The sequence below is a fragment of the Ischnura elegans genome, chromosome 11 (genome assembly GCF_921293095.1).
Source record: "Ischnura elegans chromosome 11, ioIscEleg1.1, whole genome shotgun sequence".
NCBI classification, from domain to species: domain Eukaryota; kingdom Metazoa; phylum Arthropoda; class Insecta; order Odonata; family Coenagrionidae; genus Ischnura; species Ischnura elegans.
This window is the reverse complement of record NC_060256.1, coordinates 72193894-72221051: the sequence shown is the minus strand read 5'-3', so window position 1 is coordinate 72221051 and position 27158 is coordinate 72193894. Positions and strand designations below refer to the sequence as shown.

The 27158-nt window shown below is 35.5% G+C and overlaps 4 protein-coding genes across 5 annotated transcripts in view; 2 read left to right on the top strand and 2 right to left on the bottom strand.

Moving 5' to 3' along the window:
- Window positions 1–6447, top strand: part of LOC124167813 (cilia- and flagella-associated protein 157) — a 15774-nt gene extending 9327 nt beyond the window's left edge. Inside the window, exon 10 of the mRNA XM_046545849.1 lies at window positions 6172–6447. Coding sequence (XP_046401805.1) covers window positions 6172–6301 — 130 coding nt within the window. The 3' untranslated portion in view covers window positions 6302–6447. The remainder of the gene's footprint in view (window positions 1–6171) is intronic.
- LOC124167814 (ribosome biogenesis protein NOP53) lies at window positions 6437–15166 on the bottom strand. The gene is made up of 7 exons (XM_046545850.1): window positions 15004–15166; window positions 14434–14598; window positions 12735–13078; window positions 11729–11874; window positions 9859–10094; window positions 8432–8695; window positions 6437–6561 (listed from the first exon to the last, which is right to left on the bottom strand). Exons 1-7 carry the CDS (start codon window positions 15126–15128, stop codon window positions 6483–6485), a joined length of 1359 nt encoding a protein of 452 aa, XP_046401806.1. The 5' UTR covers window positions 15129–15166; the 3' UTR covers window positions 6437–6482.
- On the top strand, window positions 14406–27158 carry LOC124167815 (DPY30 domain-containing protein 1-like). Its single transcript, XM_046545851.1, has 3 exons — window positions 14406–14494; window positions 23034–23281; window positions 24236–27158. The coding sequence occupies exons 2-3, from the start codon at window positions 23072–23074 to the stop codon at window positions 24578–24580; spliced, it is 555 nt and encodes a 184-aa protein (XP_046401807.1). The 5' UTR covers window positions 14406–14494; window positions 23034–23071; the 3' UTR covers window positions 24581–27158.
- Window positions 16059–18816, bottom strand: LOC124167812. 2 transcript variants are annotated; one of them, XM_046545847.1, is made up of 3 exons: window positions 18635–18816; window positions 18140–18298; window positions 16059–17999 (listed from the first exon to the last, which is right to left on the bottom strand). In XM_046545847.1, the coding sequence occupies exons 2-3, from the start codon at window positions 18280–18282 to the stop codon at window positions 16178–16180; spliced, it is 1965 nt and encodes a 654-aa protein (XP_046401803.1). In that variant the 5' UTR covers window positions 18283–18298; window positions 18635–18816; the 3' UTR covers window positions 16059–16177. The 2 variants fall into 2 exon arrangements, with proteins under 2 accessions (XP_046401803.1, XP_046401804.1); XM_046545848.1 differs by lacking the exon at window positions 18635–18816 and having other exon boundaries at window positions 16059–18010; window positions 18140–18230.

Below are 27158 nucleotides of genomic sequence, written 5' to 3'. Positions count from 1 at the left end.
TTAAGTAGATTAGCATTGTTCTAGTGTACTAGTTTTATTAGATCATTTTTTAAATCATTTAACTGGTTATTTACACGCATTATTAGTTTAAAACTTTTTATAGTTGTTAGTGATAGGTTAGTTACTTAGGTATTCCGGGTTTTGCGTTAGATAGTAGGTATCGCCACTTAGTCTTGAAGTGATTCTGGCAATGGCTAGTGGAGGTACGAAGTTTTCGCCGAGGAAAAACAATTCCAATCGGAATTGTTGTGTCCCTCAGTGCAATTCCAAAGCGAGAACTCACCCTAAACTTCGCTTCAGTCGTTTTCGATCATGTATGCAGGAAACATATAGGAAGAAGTAATTTTCCATAGAAAAGAAATGCTTTGACTTACATTGGAAACAGATGTGTTGACTTGAGATAAATTAAACTAGTTCATAGGGCCTTAAAGTTACATCCCTAACAACCCCATGAGTCCTGTGAAATATAGCATGCTTGCTTATCCTATAATGGAAGGTAATTGTAATGTCAACCATGACCCATTATTACAATAGTTCATGATTAGGAGTTTTTCATAAATGCTTTGCAGTTACACAGTAACCCTTCTGCAATGCCAACCACATCTTATTTGACTCATTGAGAAGACCTATGATTATTACCTGCTGATATTCTTCTCTTACAGTCTAAATCTACCCTGAAATTTTATGCTCCATATGCCTTGCAAGCTCCATAATTATGGCTATCCCAAACATGGTTGCTTAGCTTCCTTTCAATTTCTAAGACTACCATGAGCTACAAAATCAAAAGCTCTCCACAAAAATCAAAATTCTTTCATTCACTTGTTAACTTGTTTCATTATGAAGGAGTTCCATCATGTTTAGCCTGACACTACTGTCATCGTTAAAAATCCACATTTCAAAAAGAATTTTCATTTGGGCAACTTTGGGCATACATTAAGGATCCGACCTAGAACCATTACTTTTTTTACATTTATTAATAAAGATGTTCTTACATTCCCCCCACAAAATGTATCCAATATGCTGATAATCTAAAAATTTACCACCCTATTGATTGCACTGAGAATGTCAAGAAACTTAAAAATTTCTTTAACAATTTACTTACTTGGTGATGTTCTAACCAAATGCAACCAAATTCAAACCAAAATTTTGATAAGTGCAAGGTCTTTTTCAAAAGTAAAGCCTATTATGTCATTATGATTTAGCTAGTACCCCTTTGAAGAGAGTTAGTTGCTTCTCTGACTTAGGAATTTTATTTGAAAATAATTTAGGCTTTGAAATGCATATTGAATAAATTACTTACAAAATGTTGCCATTCATTTACTGAATTTGTAGAGATTTTAAAAACTGACTATCACTGCTCTATGCTACTCTAGAGAGATCTGATCTGGAATACTATACTGTGATATGGAATCCATTGTATGAGGCACACCAATGCTTCAGAAATGATTCAAGAGAAATTTCTTAAAATAATGACTATAATATTAAGAGAAAGTCACATAATGACCCAGGACTCAATATTTTTGAACAAAATTTGAATTTGCGAATACTTTCAAGTCGTAGAAGACATATTGGAATTTTCTTCCTGAATGATATGCTAAAAAATAAGATCAAATCCCCTGATATATTGTCCTTACTAATTATCACGCCAACAGTTTCCAAAGAAAATTTATGATACTAATGATAACAAGCACCAGTAATATCAAAAAATTAATTATAAGGTATTATTCTAGAGCGTTAAAAGTATGGGAATAATTAAGCATGAAAATTTAGCTATTTCCAAAGAAGTTAATAGGTATTTTTTCATTTACAAGAAGACCACCATACATTGCAAGTTTAAATATCACTTTTGAAAGCATTGCTGTCTAGCCTATTAGGGGGTTCTTTGAAACATAATACAACTAAAATTTAAATAAGATACCTTACTTGCCTGTTGGGAACTGAGTCAATCAATGAGAAGGCACGTTCATTGGTAGAAAAATATTTATACTCATAGAGCTATTTCGATTACATCTAAGGGTGAGCAATAATGCAAAGGATAAAACAATAGGTTACTTATCCTCAAATTTTATGCCAGTTCAAAGCTATATACAGATTTATTACAAATTACAGAGAGCCAAATTATAATAAGCAATACACTACTAAAGCTAAAAACATTTCACGTTGGTCCAATCCTTACCAAAACATTAAAAATCTCCAAAATTATTTCTCCGAGTTCCCCGCTTTGCACGAACAACTCATTACTAGCACAGACTAATCTCCCTCCTCGGTGACCTCTAATGAGCCAGAAACTTGCACAGGATCTTTAGAAAGTGCACTTGTTTGCAATACAAACGATAAAATATTTATTTTGCCTTCTTCTCTACTTCCGCGAGTGCCCACTACCATCACGAGCCCCGCATTAAAAACACATTCGCCTTCAATCACACATCGCGATCCTACATTCCCTCCCAAATACCTAACCATCTCCTCAAACTTTAGAATCACTCTGGCAGACATTTTTCCCTTTCTCTTCCCTACAACAACACTACAAAGCACTTCCAACGCACTACTAGCCACTTACCACAACTTACAGCTTCAAAGTTTATCCCGCTTTCGTCGGCCATATTGGAAAATTACGTCACCGACACTAGCGCCGCTAGTGGTGACTTGAGTCTCGAATACACCGATCAACATAGGTAAAATCCTATCAAATACAAAAGAGAAAACCGAAATAACGGAAAGAAGTGGCGTGTACAAAGTTTCATGTGGTTCATGCAACGCGGCATATGTCGGACAAACTGGCCGTAGTTTCATAACCAGGGGTAAAGAACACGAGCGAGCTTTTAGAAAAGGGGACGACCGATCTATGGTGGCAAAACATCTCTTGGAAACAGATCATTATTGCAACTTTGACTTAGAAATACTCCACACGGAAATAAAAGGGAAAAAATTAGACTCCCTGGAAATCTTAGAAATCCAAAAGTTAAAACAGATGAAGATTCCATTGATGAACGAAAATCTTTTTCATTACCCCTCGCCGTTACTGGCGATACAATATCAAAAACACAGACACATACAAAATACAGATCTCCCATGAAATGCCAAAAGTCATTCCCAGCCGCCCCCCCTTTTTTTCTTGACACATGTTTGGACCCTAGATTCCCAACCATCACAGTTGACCCCGAAAAAATACGTTACTATATCCAAAGGTTTTTTAAAAAATATTTGTACAAACCCTTTCCACACTACACCCCCACTTTCACACTGCAGAAGAACAGTAGAAGAAGGACACGAGGTCAACTACCCAGGAGGAGAAGATCATCTGGGCGAGGACGCTATCCGGACAACCACAACCCGAAAGAAGATAGTGAATGAGTGCGGGGTACCCTCACCCATCCTAGAACCTTTCTTTTCTTCCCCCTCACCCTGCCTCAGTTCGAGACCCTAAAACGACCCTCCAACCCCCCCTCCCCCCACAGCCTTCAATATGCTCGCTTCTCGTCACCCAAACCCCATTCTCCATCTTACTCCCACCCTCCCCTCAAGCACCATGATATATAAGGAAAATCTTTAAGACTTTTTTCACACTTGAAAATGTCGCTGTAACGACGAAACGCGTAGTGTAAAATAAATCTATAAGTGGAAATATTGCAATGTGTCATTTCAACAAAAATAACCTAGATACTTATTCAGTACTGAATAACCTAGATCTTTCTCATACTACATGTGATGTTAAAATCTACTAGGGCATATATTAATATTGAATATTTATTTGAAAAGTATGGAGAGTGAAATGAATGAAGTCATTCTTAAAGTAGTTACTGAAAGATTAATTAAACATTCATGCAAAACGCTCTTAACTAAGTGTATACTCGCTGACTTAGAAAGCCTAAAGCAAACCCCCAACAAGGAAATTGGGGGTAATTTTCCATTTATAAACTCATGTGACAGAGCTCAATCAACGAATGGAGACACATGGTAATGAATCTGCTTTTTTCGCTCATTTATAACGGCAACCTGTTGGAGGTATTATTGGTGTCACTACTTTCCACTGTCATCTTTTTGATTTTATGTATCCACAATACAAATCCTGACATGTATAAAATATTATTATGGTATCTTTGAATTTCTAGTAAAAAATCAACATGGGTTAAAAAATAGACTGAGAAATAAAACATATTATATTTTATGGAAGTAAACACAGCAATATAGGTGATTGAACTAATCTAATATCATAAGCTTTCCCCTTAATAGTGACCATTACTCCCATCACACGAGATGCAAGCATGACATACATTACACTACTACAAGGACAAACTTAAACAAACTGGGCCCGAGGGAAATGGTGGTACGACTATATTATAAACTCCCTGCTGACGTAAAAAGTATTAAAAAATTTAATGCATTTAAAATGCAATTAAAAAGGTACCTTCTTTCAGGTTCATATTACTCTTTGGAGGAATACTTACATGAGTAAAGGGCTTGATGGAATGTTATACAATGTGATTTTTTTTCCTTTTTTGTTATGAGTGATTATTATATGTGATATATATGTACACTGATTTTATGCTTTGTGAAGTAACTTATGTTTTTGATGGACGTGCCTTATACCTTGACAAATGTACCTTGGTCCTTTGGGCAGATAAAACATATTATTATTATTGAACGATCTATAGCCATTTAACGGTTGAAAAAAAATAAATTCCCCAAGGCTCTTTGTACTCTTTGCTGGGCAAAAAAGTGGGGAGGGGAGCGTAGGAAGTTTGAAGGATGACAGGAGGGTGATACACAAAAATCAAACTGAAACACAATGAAACAAACAATCCCACAAGCTCGCTCACTCACCTAGCATATTTGCTCTTTGGAACAAAATTCCGCGTGGGGCTCAATCACACACACACTTAGGTTTATGAAGCTTTCACTTATGCCAGTGACCCACTCACACCAAAGAAATAGACTAAAAATATAAAACTAGGAAATGCACGCCTAGTTGTTTCTGAATACAGCACACTCCCGATCATCCGGGCTAATGATGGGAGGCACGAATAATCGAAAAACACCGATAATCCAAACTTTCACTTTAATGTCTTGTAATGTTCATAATTTATGTAAAACAAACTATACATTATTTATGCAGTAATTCTGTTATTTTAGAGTGCTTCCCCGACTCAATGAGAGCTTTCCTCTCCAGTTTGTGATCTTTTTAGCGACGATAACAAGGTTGTGTTCATATTATGAATGCTCCATGTAAGGCCTGGTATCGAAAACCACACATCTGTGGCTACGTGATCACGGATACAGAAAAGTGGTTAGCATGAATGCTTCAAAACCACTGCTCGATGTCGGAAGCTACACTGTCAGGCACCACGCCACTTAGTCGCCTCTCGCACAAGTTTCCCAGATTGCAACTGCTGTGGGACTGGTATCTGTGATCATGGAGCGCGGTCGCGTGCTGCGAGGCTTGGAAAACAGGAACACAATGCTCCCGCGAATGCAGCCAGCAGGCGATCATTTCTGTTTTACAAAGGGAATTATCACGGAAACTATAAGCCCGGTGTATCCTAGCATTAATGCATTAATTCTGGTGATTTTACCTCCAATTTTATTTTTTAATAAAGATAGCAGAAAATATTGAGCGAGAGTAAAAATCATGCACAGATATACCGCAGCCGGATTATCGTGAGTCTGCTGTACTTAGTATTTTAAATACTTCATTATTCTTTTCATTTTGGGTGTTTGTCATATCAAGTTTCCCACAGTTATAATTCATGTTGTATAAAATCGATAAAAAAAATAAGGCAATGCTTATTGCACCAAAAATTATAACAGCTTAAATGCGATGGTGGTTGGCGTAACATGGTGAAACTCCTTCATGATGCACAAAGGTTAAGAAAAGACTTAGCTGTTTCACAAAATAAAATATATTTGCGACCGGTTTCGATACAGCCAGATGATGATACGCTGTATCGAAACCGGTCGCAAATATATTTTATTTTGTGAAACAGCTAAGTCTTTTCTTAACCTTTGTGCATTATAACAGCTTGACTGCTGAAGAAATTTAAATAGACCAAATTTATGTTGTAGGTAAGATATGCTCACAAGAACTAAGAAACTATTGGACTTGTACAATTATCTGAATTTTGTAAAATATATTCCTAGCTGAATCACTGTAACCAAAATATATGTTTTCAGGGAGGCATCTCAAATGGACATTTCAATGTCTGCCATTGAATACAAGCCAGGAGATTTGGGCTTGATGAAGAAAGACCAACCTACCCCAATTGAAGAGCTTCTAAGTTCCTCATATACAGAAGATGAATAAAAATACCACAAAACCAATATGAATAAATATCACCTTAAAGGTCCACATTCCCAAGCACTTATGCTTGGAGAGAAAACAGTTAAGTTAAAATCCCACTACACTTTAACTTTGGAAACTGATAATAAACAACAAAAATAGGAAAAAAATATTTATTTCATTACCTTTCATTATACAAATAACTTTAGTCGTAACCTTTAGGCTCCCATCCCATTTTGTGGCTTGCTTTTTCAAAGACTTTCCTCTTGTATTTAAGTTTCTTCCTGCAACAGAAACAATATTTTAAGTAAATAATAATGGATTTTATAAAAAATCAAAGGGTAGAAAAGTTAAAAAAACTATAATTAAAATTTCTAATATAAAGATATTAAGGAATGTGCTTTTACTAATTATAAGAAAATACTACTAAGAAATAAAATTGTTCATTTTAAATAATTTTTCTCAAAAATCCTAAATGAACTTAAACAAACCACCTACAACCATATAAGACAAATGAATTTCACCCCCTAGAGAGTATTTATCAAAATATAGACTGGAAAAAGAAGGAATTTATATTGCATTACATTACTAATAATCATTACAGCTAGATCTAAATTTGTGATACGGAGGCTCCAATAATAGTTTACACCATGGCTATTAATTTAAACTAAAAATGCTAAAAAAACTAACCATGTTTGTAGTGGGTCATCCTAAGAAAAATTTTTAAATTTCAATGATTTTCCTAGGGTCAATCCATGTAAGTGGTTTGATTTAAGAGAATTACCCAGCTCAAGCCTTCACAAATGTGTAATTGTTAATTGGAAATGTTGGACAATTTATATAATGTTTACCCTGCAACTCATCAATCTTGACCAGATGCTACCATGAATATGATTTTGGGCTTACATATATGCTCAAGTTTTCACAAAAAAGGATTACTACCCACCGTGTATTTTTGAAAGTTTTTGTGAAAGAAACACCTAACCCTATTTACATTTTAAAAATCCAGAATATTTAGTAATAGCAAGAAGTTACCTAAATGCTTTCAATCATCAAATCAAAATCACAACTATGCTCATCGATGATGAATGACAAAACACCCATTCTTAACATTCTTGGTACACACAAAGTTGTCTTAACCTTAAGTTTCTAAAATAGAACAAACCAACTGCTCAGCGAGAGGATAGGGGTGAATGGTGGAAGCAAGAAGAGGAGAGGGAAGGGAAAGAGTGAGCTCTCATGGTCTTCGAAGTAGCAAGCTCTCATGGTCTACAAGCTAGCAAGGCTCTGGTGAGATTACCAACAAGGAGTTAACGGGATGAACACGCACGATCTTGCTATTTTATGATGTCATTGTTTACAAGGCAAAGTTGGTCATAGCTCGTCTGCTTAATTTTCTTCAAATGAACTGATGAAGAGAATTCTTGATACTGTTTACCCTAAAAAGAATTTACGATGTTGACCAAATGCTCTCTGACAATTCCCTATTTAGTTTTTTTTCTAAATTATTGTGTTTCTGTAGGATTGAATCCAGTAGCCATCATCCTTCATTTCATTCGCTGCTCTTTAAAAAATGCTTCTTCATTGCGGGGAACTAAATGCTCCTCCTTGCACGTTCATACACAAATATTGCATAATTTCAAAGGTTTCTTAAAAAAATGTATGTTTTATTTACTCCGGGGTCAGGGTCAGGGGTTCACCTAGAGGTCTCAAATTTTTCAGGCCTTTTTTCATCAGTCCCACAAGTTTTTTTCATTGGGCCAAGATGGATTTGAAAAAATTTATTTTTCCATCCGCACTAGTGTCTAGGGCATGTTGGGTGGTCTCAGAGAGGAGAAAAACATCAGAAGGGTAAACAGAGGGCAAATGGGAAGGGGACAGTGGATTTTGGGAAATGTGCAACGTGGTTACTATCCTACAATGCTGAGCTTCCCCAGTGGCAGTTCCGTCTCTTGAGGAAAATTCACACTACATGCCCATCATAAAAAGAACCTCATAAAATATGACCCATTTCACTGCCTTAAAAACTATTTATGAAGAACAGAAAAAAATTAGAGAATATATAATAACCAGTACCAGTTTAAAATAAATAGATTATTAACCAATTTGTTACATCATTACATATGATAAAATGAAAGTAAAACAAAAGCTTACTTTTGCCTTATTCTCGTTTCAATCACATTCCTTTCTTGCATCCTCTTGAAACGATCCTTTAGAACACTCCCCTCTGGTTTGATATTTCGAAGATTTCCCGCAAGGTCATTTTTCATGCTGAACTCCATTTCTAATGGTTCAAATTTATGACTACTTAGCATCTTAGGTTGAACAATTTTTGCCTTCTTCACACGCTCTCTCTTCTTCCGCAGCATTTCTAACTTCTGATCTCTCTTGGAGATGTCCTTCTTGAGCAATTTCACCCTGTGAAAAACCAAAAATATTTGATATCAGAATATTGATTATAATTAAAATGACTTTCATTAAAATAATAACCATACCCCAGGGGTGACCAAGCTAGCCCAACTCAAAACTTGAAATTCCAGCACATTCACCACTATTAAACATTTGAAATGACCAACCTTCCTAATTTTCAATTACTGCTTTGCATAAACTCCTAACAATGGAAGGTATAAGAACTGTATCAAAAAAGTACTCAAATCAAATAATATTTTTTCATGGCAAACTTCATCCTTTGGTGTATTTAATGGAAGATCTTTTAGAATGGTTAGGCAAGCTGTTCAGAACCTTTATCTTCCTATCAATAAAAAATGAACATGCATACATTTTTCAATACACCTAAAAAGAAACTTTCCAATTAAAAATGAAAAAGAATTAATTTGAAAGTTTCTTCATATTAATTGTTTACTTCAAGTAAATGCGATGGCTGAATGCTTTGAGCAAAAAAAATTGCTTGCCTTACAAATTGAAGACCACAGGATATGTATAATGCAATAAAACATTCTGTGCATCCTTCATATTAGCACGGTTGAAGAGGATCTTTTAACACACATTTCTGATTTCAAAGAAGGATGGCCCATACTTGAAACGTCAAGATGGGCTAAGGCAAGCACATGCCACCTGTAGCTACAATATGTGTCTACAAAAATCATCAAAGTGATGAATCAAAGGAGTGAATTGATACCTAGGTATATCAAGCTCTGTATATTTTAAAGATACATTCTAATCACATACAAATCATGGTTAGCGAATATTCATAATAACATTCTTTAGCCCAGAGCATAAATTAAAAAGGAAATACTATTGGTAATATAAAAAACCTACAATTTTTTCTTACTCTTTACTGTGAAAAATAAAATGCAGGTTTCTCACTTTCGAAGTTTTTGATAAGTGGGCAAATATATGAAAGAAAAAAATAATAACTACTGAATAAATTACATTATACAATATTATAAAGCTATTAATATTCAATTACTTTCATACTAAGAATGTTTTCAAGAATAAATACCTCAGCACAAAATATTATTACACAAAAAATTCTTATCTTGTGCTCAATATATTATCTGCTCGGGATTCAAAGAGTTAAAAATAAAATTCACAACAAAAGGCAACACAATCAATAATACCTCTCAATATCTGAAAGCTTCTTTTTCTCCAATTTTGCCTCCCTCCTTTTTATAATTTCAGCCTTGGCCTCACGAATTTTTCTCCTTTTTTGCAATGTTTTCTTTTTGTCCCTCGTAACAATAGGGTTTCCGACATGTCCACTTTCTACACTGTCTTCCTCCACCCCTGAATCTTCACCCTCTTTCTGTTCTGCAAATTCTGGAAGTCCCTGAGACATTTCTTTTAACCAATTTTCCTGGAAAGCAATCATTTTACATAAAATTAAGATATTATAAATCAGTAACTCTAAAACAGAGAATTAAGGAGTCCAACATGAAGACAACAAAATAGGTAAATCAAACTATTCCATAGTCACACTCCACACACAATAGGGTAGCTTCCTTCATCAAAGAAAACGAAAGGCATTGATTGCGATTCGTTACCCATCATTACTGTATTCATAATATACAAATTATTTTGTTTTAGAAATACCGGTTTAGACGAATGGCAATGGTCCATTTTTATCCTCATTTGAAAAAGGCCAGATTGGCGCCCATGCGATGCCACTCCACGTGACGTCACAGGGACCTAGTTTCTATACGAGAAGATAGGAGTTATACATCGTCTGAGGTTACCAATGCATGCTTGAGGCGCAGAGCTCAGGGAAACATGTCTTAATAATCACTTATTAAAACTGGCTAAGGTCGGAATGTTTTCTTCATTTGATAAGGTATTAATAATCCTTATTTAAGCCAAGCGCTACCAGCCAGCAGAGTACTCAGCTACCCGCTAGCGACCTGTGTCGTATCAGCGCTCAACTCTCCTCAAGGTCACCTCACAGGGCGGCAGCGGGAACCAGAAATACGTCACACGGAGAGATTTCCCGGCATTCATACTTACGCATCGCGTTTTCGCACGCTTGAAAATTTTCACTTTTCATTTAATCGCGAAAAATAGATATCGTCATGTAAAAATCTAAAAGCGTGAAATACGTACTCCAGGAGTAATAATCTTTCGATTTAGGCAATAAAAAATAATAGGAAACCACCCTATTCTATGGATCCCTTATTAATGCTTGCCATGGATTAACATAACTGCATGCAGCACACAAGGTTTTATAGCAAAAAAGTAATACTTATCATATACAGAAAGTTGTCACACCCACATACTGTTAACAGGTGACTATAATAATATTAGAACAAAATTTTAGCAAGGGAGAGAATGAGAAAAATGCCTAGGTATTGGATTAGGGATCCATTGTTGACAATCTAATGGCAAGTCAATACATAACCCTTGTTTTACTTTATTCAAATCAACTTCACTGTCAGAACCTTCTTTAATGCATAGATCAATATATAAAATTCTATCTAAGGTATCCACAGTTCTGAGCATAGCTGAATAAAGAACATCGACTATGTACATACATATGCTCAACTCTAGCCCAATTTCACTCAAATACTAGTTGAATAGGATGATATTTTTAAGGTAATTACATCATGTGACTAATTCATGCAACCCCCAACAGATAAAAGTAATCTCTACTTTACCAATCGTGTTTTAAAATTAAGAAACTTGGGTCCCTTCGACTTAAAAAATTAGAGGTTATGCTGTAAAACCGAAGGGTTCCAAAATCTACCAGCCCCTACTAAGTCCTTCTCTCGCCTTCTAAGGGTCTAGAATAGCTTTAATGCAGTTGCAGGGTTGCAAACATTTATTCCATGGAATAGGGAGAAGTCTTCACTGAGTTGTCAAAGCAGCATCAATTCAATATTTTACAATTTTAGACTCTGACCTGTTAACTTTTTTTTAAAGGACTTTAAATGTTAGGTTATATTTCAAAAGTTTAACTGGGACTATCAAAAAATAAAAGTGGGGCACCACAGTACATACCTCAACTTCTTCACGGGTGACTTTAGGAATCATGTTTGTTATCACTCTGTCCAAATGCTCCTCCTCTTTGATTACCTTCATTTCATCTTCAACCACTTTAGAAAGGAGTTCTCGGTGTTCATGGAATGTGGGATTGTATGAAGTTCCTAAAACAGAGGATGAAAATAGATAGCTAATTTTCATTTATTAAAAACAAAAACAGATGTTTCACAAAAATAAATGATTCTCTTCATACAAAAATTAGTAGATATGTAATTAGATAGTGTAAAAACTTTGCTCGGACATGGGATACAGAAAATTATGTGAGTCTAAATTACAAGAAAAGTTATCTTGATCATAATACGTAATGTCTTAGAGGAATAAAAGATCATCGTGGCTACATGTGAAAATTACTTTCAAATTTCTTATCTGATTTTAAAGATATTCCTTCTTGTATCCATCACTTCCTTACAGTTTTCTGTTTCTCTCATTGCAAATTACCCCCTTGTTCCACAAACTTCTTCCATTCATTTTAGAGTAAGGTAAGCTAAGGAAATGCAAGCATTTTGAAGGATTGGGTAAGAGTTATAAGAGTAAATGCCTAACTAGATGAGATATTTTGAGAAATTAGACCAATAAAAATGAAATCAATGGAGATCTTTGCTAATTCAAAGAGTATATCTTCAATTAAATTATGAATTCATCACCAGAGTGACAATATAGAAAGAATTTTCCACATAAAAATGTGGACATCCCGTGTAACCTTCCACAATTCTAAACGCCAGGAAAGCCTACGATCATTCTTCACATAAAAATGCACACACATCATAACCGACAGTACCTGTCAAAGAAAGTAACAAAGTGACAAAAAACTATGCAGCTCGCATACAAAATTATAATAATGCAAGGCCAAGAATTTCCTCAAAAATGCTATCCATTGCTGCAGAATCAACATGATACCAAATATTCAAATCACTAGACTTCAAAAATGGAAGAAAGTCCACAGAGTAATAAGATGACAACATACCAGGATGAGGGGCTTCTACAGGAGTAAGTACAGATGTTTCAACTTCCATTGTTCTAGGCCTCATTTTCATGCGGCTTCCAGTATTTGCCAAAACATGGACATATGCCCCCTTTCTGATCCAACTGACATCTACCTCTTCCTTTGGAGGATCTTTAGGAGTCTCAGCCCATAAGTCCTTAGTAAAATCATGTTTTTTAAGCCTGTCTTTCCTGATAACATCAGCTAAATTTCTGTTTTGAATAATTTTCTGGTGTTTATTTCTCCAATGACCACCCAATCTCTTCTTCTCTTCCATTCTCTTCACAAAATCACTTTTCCTCTCCTCAGCTGGCTTTCCTTTGTTCCTATAATGGGAATGAATTTCAAATGTTTACAATCAAACTAACTTTACCAAATTTGAGTTATAATTCACGACTGATTAAAAACACTATAAGAAAAATATTCAGTACCTGCTATAGAAACATTCCCTTCGTTAAAAAACAACAGGAGGAAAGCTTCACGGAACAATAGAATTTTAATATAGACTAGCATAAAAATATCCATGGAGTTGTATGGGACAGTTGTACATGTGATCAGAAAATGCATGTTCAAGTGTGGAGGTATTTGTGGACACTTCATTTGCAAGGCTAAAGTCTACTTTTCTGAGAGACACCGCAACAATTCAAAAGTTGTTCCAATAGACAATTGAGCTCAGCAGAAAGGTGAAAAAGCAACGATCAGCACTTAACTCAATGATCTAGATAAGAAGCTCTCAATTTCATTCAGATAACATGCATCAACAAAGGTCTATTCTCTATTGACCTCGGGCCAGCATGACTTCGTCCATAGCACACTTACTTTCCTACTAAGAGGTTGCAGGGAATCCCACCTGGGTATGCTTCAATCAACCAGGGCGTGTATAGATGTGAATGTCCAACTTGTTAAAGGTAGGAGAGATCTTAAGGGTCCTAATTTCACCTCCTAGTGCTGCTATTACTACTACTACTACCATGTAACCAGCATTACTAAGACATCAAATTAAAATAACTGTAGAGGTCAGATAATAAACTTTTGATGTAACTGGTTTTTATGCAAAGTAGATGATTATTTAGTTTACAGAGCATCAAATTCGACTGCACATATACTTGTATCGCTCAATTATCCAAAAGACTGGAAATTAAGTGTGGTTAAATGTGGTTAAGGTTGATTTTGTTGCCCATTTCAGGCAATATGTAAATGAAAAGACACCTTATACATCAATAGAGACTAACACAGGATCAATTGGGAGATGGTCAAATAAAGATCACCATCACATAAATCATTAGAGGGGATAATGTTTTTATTTACTGAAATCTATTTCAACAGAATAGATCTATGAATAGATGAATGAGGTGAAATTTAAAAAAATGAGTGTTTTTTTGTAGACTATCGAGAATTTAAACCACTTATTTGTAATAAGAGCTCATCAAACAACAACCTGTTTTAGCAGACACGACGAAATATTCAACTACATCATACATGCCAAAATAATTTGAAACGTTTGGAGTTTTTTTTATTTTTTCCTGGATAGAAGTTGAAGTGTTTTGGGATACCAGTAGCAACCGTAACCCATGATACTTCCATAACAATGAAAAACAAACTCCAGCATTGTTATCACTAAGTTTTTCATCAGATAAAAAATTCGCCAAACAAACGCACACAGAAAAACCAACGTCATTACCTTTTGGTAATTGGATCTGGTACAGCTGATGATGGTTGCAGGACCTCAAGGCATCTGTAAGGTCTGAGAAATTTTTCCTTCTTCTTCGCAATGATTTTTTCCTTGGCATCTTTCTTCGCCGCATCAATTGAAAATAGCTCTTCATCAGGAACATCCTTAAATGATCTGAAATTTGGAAATACGCACATATTGGATTGAAATATTCATTTTTTAATCACCCAGTATATAGAAATTGGGATAGTGGCTACTTAGCGTAATCCAAAGGTTAATTTAATGCCGTACTGGAAGGCTAAAAAAATCAGCAAATTTCACAATAAGTTCACAACAATTGCGGAGACTCAGCGTGTCACAAATACATGAAGGCTCCGAAAGAAATTCTTGCGGCCATTCCAACTATTTTAAATAATATTTATGGCATTTTAACACTACAATTGGTCTCGAAAGTCGATTAATTGATCCATTGCAAAATTAAGGGCATATGATCCTAGCCTCGGCGATAAACACCGTGCCAGCCACGCTGACGAAACCATTACAGAATAAAGTGATCATTAAATATGCACAATTGTGTACCCTATGCGTTCTTCCTGTCTTTTCTCATCCAGAAATGCGTCTACGTCTTTTGTATCGATGAATTTTCTCCATGCTTTCTTGTTTTTCTTCGATACTTTCTTCCGTTTACCTTGAACGTCTGCCATGATTATCACAAAAGAAGTACGAAAATTGTGGATTTGCGCATTCACGACATGCGTATTTCATAACTCAACTGATGTCTGTAGCCGGAAAACCGTCTGCTACATCTCAAGGCATTCCGTCCAAGATGTTTCTATTTCATTGATACCGACAAGGAAAATGGACAATGAAATACTTGTGTCACGGATACAGAATTTCATGGCAATACTCCTGATCCTTGACAAACTGCATGCTCGTATAATATTCATGCAACTGGCAATGCTCAAATAAATACTGACATTCTTTGGCCTCGGCCTGAGAACAAAAATCTCACAGCCTAACGGGGCATGTTGTATTGAGCCATTAACCAACCTCCTACCGTATCTTTTTTATAAATGCTAGGAGTTTATACTGCAGATTAGTAGGGATTAGGGGGTAAGTTCCCTGTGGCTCGCCCTTTGGCAGCTAGTCACAGGTCAAAATTTACAACTGCATCTAAGATGTATCTGATCCCATAGGTATGCATGTACCTTTAAGAGCACATATTTAGACCCACGTCATGGCGTCCGAGAAAATAAGAGCTACAAGTAAAAGGTTAAAATTTTAATAAAATAAGAGTGATAAAGTGACTCATTGTCTTTACATCTGAAAACAATGAGTTCATTATGGTGGCTATGTAGGGGAGGGTGGGGCACAGTGAAACAAAAATTATTATTTTGCCTATAAAAACATTGCTTTTGAAAATAAAATAACAATGAAAATATATAAATGGTGCTTGTCATTTTCTTCACTATTCCTACTTTAAAAAATGGAATTATTTAAAAAAGCAATGGATTTACATCAATTTTTGTAGTGATATGTCAATTGTTTCACTGTGCCCCATGTGTGGGGCACAGTGAAACAGGGCCTTTTTTACTTATGGGGCACAGTGAAACACATTTTTTCAGATTTTATAATACCATTTATTTTTACCTTTGGCAATATTTTCACTAGAATGAAACTCACAATGCATGAATACAGTAATGGATTAAAAAACATGAAACAAACTGCACCTTAGTCAGTGATAATTAGAAGCTTAACGAACATCTAAATTGGCAAATGAAATTTTAAATGAAATAAACCTTTTCATTCTTGCAGTTCCTTTGCGATAAGAAGGAGGTGGTAAAACTAATTTAATGTCTTTCATGCTGACAGATGCTATATCTTCAATATGTGGGAAAAAAAATGAATTTGGCACTTTGGAACTTTTTCGTAAATATGTAACTTCAGCGCCATTGTGTTTTCTTGCTTCTTTAATTATTCTACCTACATAGTAGAATTTTTTCTTCGATGAAAACTCAATCAAAACATAATCACCAACTTTTACTGTACCTACTTTATTTCCAAAACCTTCTAAAATATCCTCATTACCTTCCAAGGGGTTTGAAAGTCCTCCCTCTGACGTGGTGTCTGAATTTTGATGGGGCCCCTCACAGTTATCAATGGCAACATTGGCATTAAATAAACTTCTGCATGATTTAGTTGCCTCAGAAGTTTTTTTTCCTATAGCTGTATTTTTCTTTTCCATCATACGGATTTTTTCTGGTGTGTCTGTTATGATCATACTTTTGCCTGGTTCTCTTTTCCTGGTTGAATTTTTCCTTGGAGCGGCTTTAGGATAGCCCTTGAACTGAGCAGGACTTTGAAAAGTTCTTTTATCTTCACCTTGACCATTGTTTAAACTGGAAGTACTTGCAGTTGCTCTTAATTCTTGGCTCAATAAGTCACACTCTTCAGTTTCAGGAGAAGGCTGGTCTGTTACAGAACTACTCAAGAAATCTGCCTCGGTGAAAATGTGCCTATTATATGGATATATTCCAGTTTTTTTGAATCCATTAATAATAGTAGCTGGAGTCATAGCCTTTTGATGGGCAAAATTGACGCATCCTGCAATATGGTAGATGGAAAGAGCTTTACCTGGATTGCTTTTGTTCCAGGAATCAACTGCTGCGGCATAATAGGTCTTAAATGGAGCATAACAGGAAACATCCAAGGGCTGTAATTTGGCACTGCAATGAGGTGGAAGAGTCACAATCATTATGCCATACTCTTTTGCCAAATCTATTACTTGTATACTAATATGGCTTTGGTGATTATCCATTATTAGCAGTGTAGGGTCTTCTTTACTTGTTTTTGTATGTTTGATGAAGTGCTTAATAACTTCAGGAAATATTTCTGCTGTCATCCAACCACTTTTCGATGTCAGTCCAAGAGAGCCAGGAGGGGCATTGATCAACATATGATCACTGAACTTGACCCTTGGGAAAACAAATGCAGGGGGTATGGTGTTTCCGGATGCACTCACAAAACAGCATGTAGTAACTAGAGTTCCCCTTTCACCTGCTGTTACATTATTTACCCCTTTGGATCCCTTTTCTGCAATCACCTTGGCAGACTTATTTACGACTGTTGAGGTACCAGTTTCATCTAGATTCCATATTCTGGAACCATCACCAAAACATTCTGAACGTCTTAAGGCTGCACCAAGATTGTCAAAAAATGTTTTCACTGTGTGTGCATTAAATGATGTGCAACGAGAAAGAGAACAGTTTTCAGGCTGCCGAATGCTTAAATTTGGATTTCGCTTCAAGAACAATCGTAGCCAGTCTAAACCTGCAGCAGAGTCATCATGCCAGTTTTTTGGCACTTGTATAGAGTTCACCACTGCCATTTCATAAGCTAGCTCTCGAGTGTTACGAGTCGACTGACCATAACAGAGTTTTGAGCATGTTATCAAATAGTCAGCCAAGCACTTTTCTTGTTCAGCTGTAAAAATCAATCTGGATTGATATTTTGGTGTCATGCGAACATGTTCACCAGTCCCTTCATCACTAGCCTTTTTTTGCTTACTCACATACCTGAAAAGAATCTTTTCAAAATTATTATTTGGAAAATTTGAATGTCAGTTTACGTTTACTGTTTATTTGAAATTTAAAAAAATTTTCAGAAAACTTTCAATGTTACAAGATGTTCACATGCAAAAAACAAATAAACATACCGACTGAGTGTTACATAATTGACATTACATTCTTTGGCTGCTTTCCTGATTGAATAGTTTTCATGCAGAACAAGATGAACTGCAGCGCGCATTTCACCATCTGTGAAGGATCCAATATGGCTCTTTCTTATTCTATTCCTCATTTTTGGAATCTTTATTCTGAAAATAATGAAATTCCATCAGAATAACAATAATAATTACTATAGTAATCCACACTGCATATTTCAAGTCAAATAGTTCTTCCTAAATGAGACATGGGGCACAGTGAAACATGTTTCACTGTGCCCCATTTATCTTGTTTCAGTGTGCCCCACCAGGCCATCTTGAATAAATAAACTTACTGCATGAAAACAAATGAAGATATAGAAATATGTTTGGTGGTCTCCAAAACTTAAGAAATGGTAACAGTAAATACAATGATAAGTTAAGATTTCCCATGAAAAGGAAAAGTTTGTCAGTGTGAAATAATTCTTTGGAATTATTTACTTTTCTCACCTTAAAATAGGTTTTGATCCATCAACAGGAGACTAGAAGAGCACAAGCCATGAGACTGCAGCAGCTGTTGTGGTGTTAGTTCCTTAATATAACACAGAGAGCACTAATTCATAGAATTGTCAGGAGGAGGGAAATTTGAATTGTTTCACCCTGCCCCATGTTTCACTGTGCCCCACCCTCCCCTACTACTTAAATGGGTTGGAACCAGAGACTATCAACAATCTGATTTTTGTTCTATGTAGGTTTCATTATTCAAACTCCTCACCTGGCTATACCATTTTTAATGTTGACTTTCTTATGTAAGATTATGACATGAAATGAAATAGCCAGAGCATGTGAAAACCAATTAGGATGGTGCAACGTGAGAATAAAAGAAGTGAGGATTACAGAGTGCTAGCATTCGATAATTATACAGAATTTAGAAAAGATATTTATTGTTCTAGGACTATTGTCCTGTAAGAGCATATACAATTAACTTATACAAATTCTTAGAGTAGATTTAAGTATAGAATTAATTAAACCTGAAATGAACTCAACTTACTCATTGTGAGAGATAAATTAACAGGAAAAAAACAAAATAGTTCCATTTTACAAATAAATCATATCATCACTACACTACAATAACAACATTATACAAAGAAAAACATATGATACACAATGTTCCAGTGACAAATCACAGAACCAACGAGAAAGAAGTTTTAGGAACGGCAATAAGTAACATGATGAAAAGAACAAACAACCAAAGAAATATAAGAGATACACATTTTTATTCAATTAACTGATACATTATTATGGAGCAGTAAGTAATAAGCTATAAACTTTTGCCTTGAACGATTTCAAAAACCAAGTATTTTTAACATCATCTGGTAGATTATTCCAGAGATGCTGCAACCTGGAATGACTTCCGGAAAGAAGTTGTGCGATGAGTGGGATAATAGATGAAGTTAGCATCTGATCTTGTAGTCATAGTGGTATTTTTAGGTTTCGTTTTAAATAGGTTATGTAAATATTCTGGATTTTTGTAAAGAAACAAGTATGTAAAGGAAAGCAGCGAGGAAATATTTTTGTCGTTTTTTAGTAGAAAGCCATCCAATTTCATTTTGGTATGGCGATATATGTATATCTCTTCGAAGGTTGAACACAAATCCTACACAGGTGTTGTCGTGACATTAAGGAATAAATAATAAGTACTTATTTGTTGGCTGAAGTTTATTACACATGCTCACATCTTACAGCAAAATCTGAGCCCGGTGGTTGGGAGGAGGATCTTTGGGTCTTGCGAGGGCGCAGATCCAGGGAGAGGTATGGCAAGAAGGGGTCCCTTGTCCTTTGGGTACCCCATATTTATATCAATACGGGGGTCCAAGGGACAAATTGATCACAAGAGAGTGTTGCGTCAGGGAGGGATGAGAGTGCAGGCGGACGCGATGACTTACCAGGAGTTCCTTTACTGCACTCCACCCACCCCCCGCGACACAGGAATTTAATTGGCGTTGAAGTTTTATATCAAGTTCGTCTGGGATATCATTACAAACTAAACAGCAGAGGAGAAGAGAGGGATAGTGAAGTATGCGGTAACGCTAGACTAAATACATAATAGGTGAGTAGACATTGATCATCTACTGACAGGATCATAGGCGGATCCAGGGGGGGGGCACGTGCCCCCCCCAGACCCTTAAAAATATGCTAGATTTTTAATACGGTCCCATTATCATTTTGTTCTTTTTGTATAACTAGGTATCCTTGAGCCCCCCCCCAGAACAAAATTCTGGATACGGCCTTGCTTGTGCCCCTCCCAGAAAGAAATCCTGGATCCGCCCCTGGACAGGATGTTAGTGATTGAAATTTAGGGTTATCAAAATTTGTATCGATGTGATACACGTATGCATTACGGTAACCCTAGCGAAGTGGTAAGTGAATACGAATACTGGAGAAAGATATAGAAATTATTGGTAGGAAAGATCCTTACAATGATGGGAGAGAAAGTTGAAATGGCCATGGACAAGGAAAGGGGTGGTTGCAGAGTGTAGTGTAGGAATTATTGTATTTCATTAATTCTAATACAAGATAACATATTTGACATAGAAAATAGTATCAATTTGTTTTAATTTAAGAGGCTAAGGAATATTGGTAATGTATGATTGAAAGATGGATGCTTAATACAGCAACCCACTCTTGTCAAACACTTTTGTGAGGCTGCCTGAAAGCTTCAACCAAAATTTGAACCCGTGACCCTCTGATCAGCAGCTAGATGTGCTACCAATTGCACCATCACATACTCTTGCATATACAGTAGAACGTAGCACTGTAAAAAACTGAATGCTAAAACTATTATCTGGGGGAATAAGACAGTGCTGTAGTTGGAAAAAAATTTAGGCGGTACTCACCAAAAATTCCAACAGATGAACATGTATTATACATCCAGCCACAAAGGTATTTTAACTAGTACGCTAATAACGAGTTTGGATTTTAGGGGGTATACCGTACCGGCCCAACTACAGCACTGGAATGAGATGACAACTGGTAGAGATTGAAAGGAACAGACCTGCCAACCAGGAAATATATAGTAGAAACTGGACTTTGAGCTGGGCCTTGGGAAAAAGTACTAACTTGGTGAAAGCATTATTGAGGCTAATGAAAGGAAGAATGGCTGGAGCGAATTAAATTCAAGCAGAACAGTAAATACAAGAATTTAGGATTGGGTGTTATTTGAATTTGGTTGATCCTTAACCCATCAGTGCTCAAAGTTTTTTTTTATCACACATAGTTCATTTTTATAAAATATGATACATAAGAGCTCAACACAGTGAACACAATTCAAACTGACTGAATAATATAGGGAAACCTTCAACTAAGTATGTGCTAAAATTATGTATGTATGCTAAAATTCACATATTATATGCATTGCAAAAGTATCGGCTCCAAACTGCACTGGGTGCCATATGGCACCTGTGGGCATTGACGGGATAAGATACTAAGTCTAGGAGAACTACTATATGACACCTCATACTGAACTCTTAAAGCCATGCACGAGTAAGTCCAGCTGATGTCTGAAATTTTGCACAACAAAAATTTTTAACTGACTCTTCCTGAATGCAATGACTGACTTCTGTCTATAGCAAAATTTCAATGTGAGTCAATTTTTATTCCCACTTCATACAAGAAAGGTGAATTAGTTTCATTCCACATTTGGCTATATTTTTGAACAAAATTGCACATAGTGGTTAATGTGTGTCTTTACACAAACTATGAGAAGAGAAGATGAATGCTTGGGCGAAGACCAGTTTGCATTTGAAAAAGAAACAAACCAGAAATACCAACACAATAATAAGAATTATGAACTTGAGGGATCTGCAATACAATCAAATTTTTTTCTACTTAACATGGATATGTTTAAGGCATTTGAAATTGGAAATGAGAGAAACTGAAGCAAAATTTTTTAATGACATGTGTAAATTTGAGTAAGATGGCAAATAAGGCCAATTTCCACATGGTTAATACAGCATGGTGAGGATAAGAGACCAAGAACTAGAGTAGGGGTTAACAGCATGAGGCATAAGACAAGGTCTTCAGCCATCATTCCTTTCTAATGGATGAACTGAGAAAATGGCATGGGTGGTATGGAATGAGTAGGGTACGTCGTATAAAATTTTAGAGTCATGAAAATCTGAAATCAACAAAAAAAACCTTAATTTTACTGACTCATTGACATATACGTATAGCATAAACTAAGGTGTAAAAATACTCATTATTACTCAACTTATTGCTCCTCGGTTATCCCTTCAATACCCTTCTTCCCTGATAAACCAAGACAACAACCACTCATGGGGTTGCACAGTCCACGTGACTCATTGAAATTTACAGAGGAATAAAAATATGAGGGATGATGTGTAAATGTAATGATAGTTGGAAAACAGCCTAGACCCATAGAGAAATGTTAGCTTTCAAGATGGCAGGATTGGATCAAATTTAATTCAGCATAAGATGCAGGTTACACTACCCAGGGTCACAGAAACCCTAGCATTAATAGCAATGCTTGGTTACACAGTTAATGACCTGTACAGAGTAATATCTAAATGCATGAATGTGAAAATAGACTACGTAAAAATCCAACTTGTAAAAATCCATGAATAGAAACTAGAACCTACTCTAATTTGGTCCATTCATTTGTACTTTTTCTGCTCCTGTACACCAAAATTGTTAATACATTCACACATTAACTCATATGGGTTGATGTTTCAAGTAACCAGCTCTTTAGAACGTTTAAAGTAATTAAATAATGGTGATTTATATCTACAGAAATGAGACTTTATACAATGATCCAAATCTACTAGGTTCATCCATATCCAATTCTCTATAAACTTCTTGAAATAATTTTAAATAACATTGCCTTTTGTAGAGTTGGAATTAACCGGAAACATTAAATGGCCATTGAAAATGGCACACGAAAGAGAATATGTTGAGAGGCATTTAGGAGAGCCATTAACATCAGCACTAACCGATATTTGCCTGAAACGACCAAGAGACCCAATACTTTATTTAAGTCAATGGCTTCTGCACTGGCAAAGAAACAAAGACCAGATGGTGGTGAGAAGGAGAGAACTTCAGGAACTACTCGATGAGAGACAAAAAGTATTTGAGCAAATGGTAAGTATCACTTACCCCAATTGCCTCAAAGTACAGAGTAAAATTTGGTTTTGTAATATGTATTCCTTTAATCAACTGAGGTGGAGGTATATTAGCAAAAAAATATGAGCTTCCAACCAGAAGCTTGTCATTCTATATCTCTGCGTAAAATAGTGATTTAACACAGAATTAATTGATTAACTTGTAAAACGAGCCCTTGGCAAGAAGAGCACGAGTCAACACAAGCATTCAGGGTTGATAAAAATCATGATTTTTTCAAAAAAATCATTTTTGTTGATTTTTTTGATTTAAATCGGATTTTATTGATTTAAATGAGATTTTTATGATTCTCCATTCATCAAAAATTCAGTTATTTGCAAAACTAACTATTTGGGCAGCATATTGGAGAATGATCGTTTGCAGAAACAATAAGAGGCAACATACTCTAAACTTAATACAACTTTTAGTAAATCAGGGGAGAGAACTATGGAAATGCCATTGGTATCAAATTAAAAATTACGCCAGCATAATATAAAATTGCCTTTGGAAGTATCAAATGTGCAATATTATGCGGTTCTAAAGCATATGAAGTTTAGAAAAATTCTGTAATTGCAACTTTGTATGGTGCCTACGCTTAGAAGTTAAATCAGAAAACAATTTTTTTTCAATGGATACACTAGTATTCTAACCAAAGCCATTTTTTAAAATTTTCATGTTACATGCATTCCTACAGTATCATTTCTATTTAAGAGCCACCATTGTGCTGATAACTGTCGATTCATTGTATTAATTAAGAAATAAAAATCAAAATTATACACTTACAGCTTCCTTTTCTTGACTCTTTAAAAATCAAACATATAGATCACATTATGATTAAAATCACCAGATTTTTTAAAATAAAATCGTGATTTAAATTAAAGTGATTTAAATCAATCAACCCTGCAAGCATTACTACTTCATTGCATGAAATTTCAGGCTATGGAAACACAAGCTGAGCAAGAAGCTGAGGAATATACAGAAGTTGATGAAACAGTGATTGATGAACTAACTGAAGTTGAGAATGAGGAAGATGCCGTTGAACCCGAAGCCTCTTTTCATGAAGGCACTCAAGAAACACCTGACAATGAAGATATCAAAGCTCACGTCCCAGTAGATGTTCCAGAGATAGAGCCAGTCATTGACAAGAAACTTCATAAGGTCTCTTCACCAATATTTGAGACAAATGAAGATGCTGATGAGGACAAATTACAAGAGATAGCTCCAAGAAAAGAAAGTGCATCAGAGAAAGAGCGTAACTCTCTAACTAATGAAACAAACTGACAACAACAAAAGAGAAAGCCATGCTGGCAATAGACAAAGTAGTGCTAAAACTTCAAGCATTGCAGAAGGCTGGCAGTCGAAATTATTCATTTCATGTCAGAGAGATTATTTTTAGGAGGAGAAATTTACACATATGGTCAATAAAAAATTCAGAACTGACACATACATTGCAGAAATAAGATATTTATCACAATTTGATAATCTCCTACATTGCTCTCATGAACAATAGCACACTGTAGCCAATCCTTCAGGTCTTAGATATATTTACTTGTAAAACTTAAAAATTTGGATAAAATGTAAGTTACTCATCATAAAAATCTGCTTAGTGTAATACAAATTTTATATGCTGGAGAAAAAGATTTTACTGCCATAAATCAATTACATAAATTACATACTTCCGAGAACACAATCACCTCAGCATTCACATTTTCATCCCACATGACAATCAATTGTTAAAATGATCACTTATTGTATCACCTGAGTAAATAGGAACACCTCTTTTTGATTGCATGTATCAGAGACTGAGGTACCCCAATTAAAAACCAATACATGTCATTTTCATGGTGAAAATGAATTTCATTTTCACAGGATAATGGCTCTGGACACCATTGCAGCATATTCACACTATGTCATATATATTTCAACACATCTATTAGGTCCAATGTCTTGCCTTAACAAAGGCAAAGGAACACAACAATAAATTCGTTATAATTATGTGAGAACTAGTCCCGCCTGGATAGGTTGCCCCTTCCAGGACATGGGTGTGTGTGATCGGCTGTTGATGATTGTTTGAAATCCCGATGTAAAGGCTACATTGTGCTGTTTTCGGGGGTAGTTGAGATAAATAAATTAACTAAAGTGGCTTAAAAGAAGCTCAATGAAAGAGGCAAACAGTTATTCAATAAACCTTACATGTATTACAACTGCAAAGAACTATACTTCATCCAAACTCAAATTTAAGAGACCCATGTTGACCAAGCTGTACTATTCTTTTGAAGAATACTTAAAAGTGAAATAGTAGTTCTAGTAAGGAATAATTTATTTTCTTACTGTAGTAGCACACAAAAACTCCACCCCCATGGACAGTGCAAGCAACTAGGTTACCAGAAGATGCTAAATGGATATTGCCTATATCTCTTTGAGTAGGTAATAATACCCATTTGAGTTATTCTCAGAATTCACTAAGGCCTACCTGTGGTATTCTTCAATTATCTCTAAAATTCTCCTGAGATTAGGCCACAAGATGATAACTAAGGTTTTTCCCGGTGATTTTAGTTCTGAGTACTTTGGTGCAATGTCCAAAATATATATAAAAACAATGGATTGGCACAGCTATACATACATAATAAAGGATTGAAAATCGGAATTTTCAGCTTAAGAAGGATTCTCAAAGTTATTTACACTGTATTCTTCAAGGTAATGTCTACACTAAATGATTACCAATTACTAATTGTAGAACATGTTGCTCTATTTTATATTTTAGGTAAAACAATTTTTAATTACATGATGCTGACCTCATTTTCTATCCTTAATGTAAGTATTGATATAGGAAGTTAATCATTCCAAAATTTCTATTTCTCTCCTTAAACCTTCAGCAGAAGGACACATACATATGAATAGAGTCATTGACTGTGGGAAAAACCACTACATACTCTTGACCGGCTCTCCTGAGCCCTTCTTACCTTTACCACCCAAACTCTTTCTATCATGTACAGGACAATGGCCAACAATGACAATGGAATGGCCTGTTCTTACCCAACAACTAGCCCCTCACTCACTTGTTAGCAGTTGCATTCCATTCCCTTGAGGTTTTAGCCTGTCCTTTCGTCATGCTCTCAACACGCTCTGGCGACTGAATGTACATATTAAATTGCATGAAAGGGTTACAGCCAAAATGCATAGATATCAACCAATCTCCTTGATGTTTGCAGTCAAATAGAGCAGAAAATTATGGACAAACTTCTTTTCATACTTATTTTGCAGATTTTGGCAGGTGAAATAATTTCACCAAACTAGGAAATTCCACTAATCTGTCCCTTAGCAGTTGGGGTCCCTCCAGTAGGCCCTCAGGGAAAGGTTGGCAGGGAATTACAAGGGTCTTTTATTTGCTCTATCCCCGCAAGTTCTCTATCCCCACTTGACAAATTTTCACAGAGAGGAAGACTTATGATTTAGCTACTGCAGCTGACAGGTTTAGTGAGATATAAATTTTTTAAATAATAAAAATTAATAAATTATTGTAATTTTAATGTATCTATTTTTGCATGAGAAATTTTTCTTGCATGAGAATTTTTTCTTCACAATTAATGCAAATAATGTGTCAAGTATACTTTGATACCATTAATCTGCAAATCTTTTCTGTCATTCTGAGAGACAATAAGAGAAGATGCCTCACAGAATCAAAACGTTCTCTCAATCAGGGGTTTAAAAGAATCGATACACCAGTGGGTTCAAATTTAACACATAAAGTTCAACAAATATTTTTAATGGATGGAGCACAAACAAAAACAATTTTAAATTCTTTTATAACAATTAAATAATAAATACATGTGACAAATACTTATAACCACAACCAGCT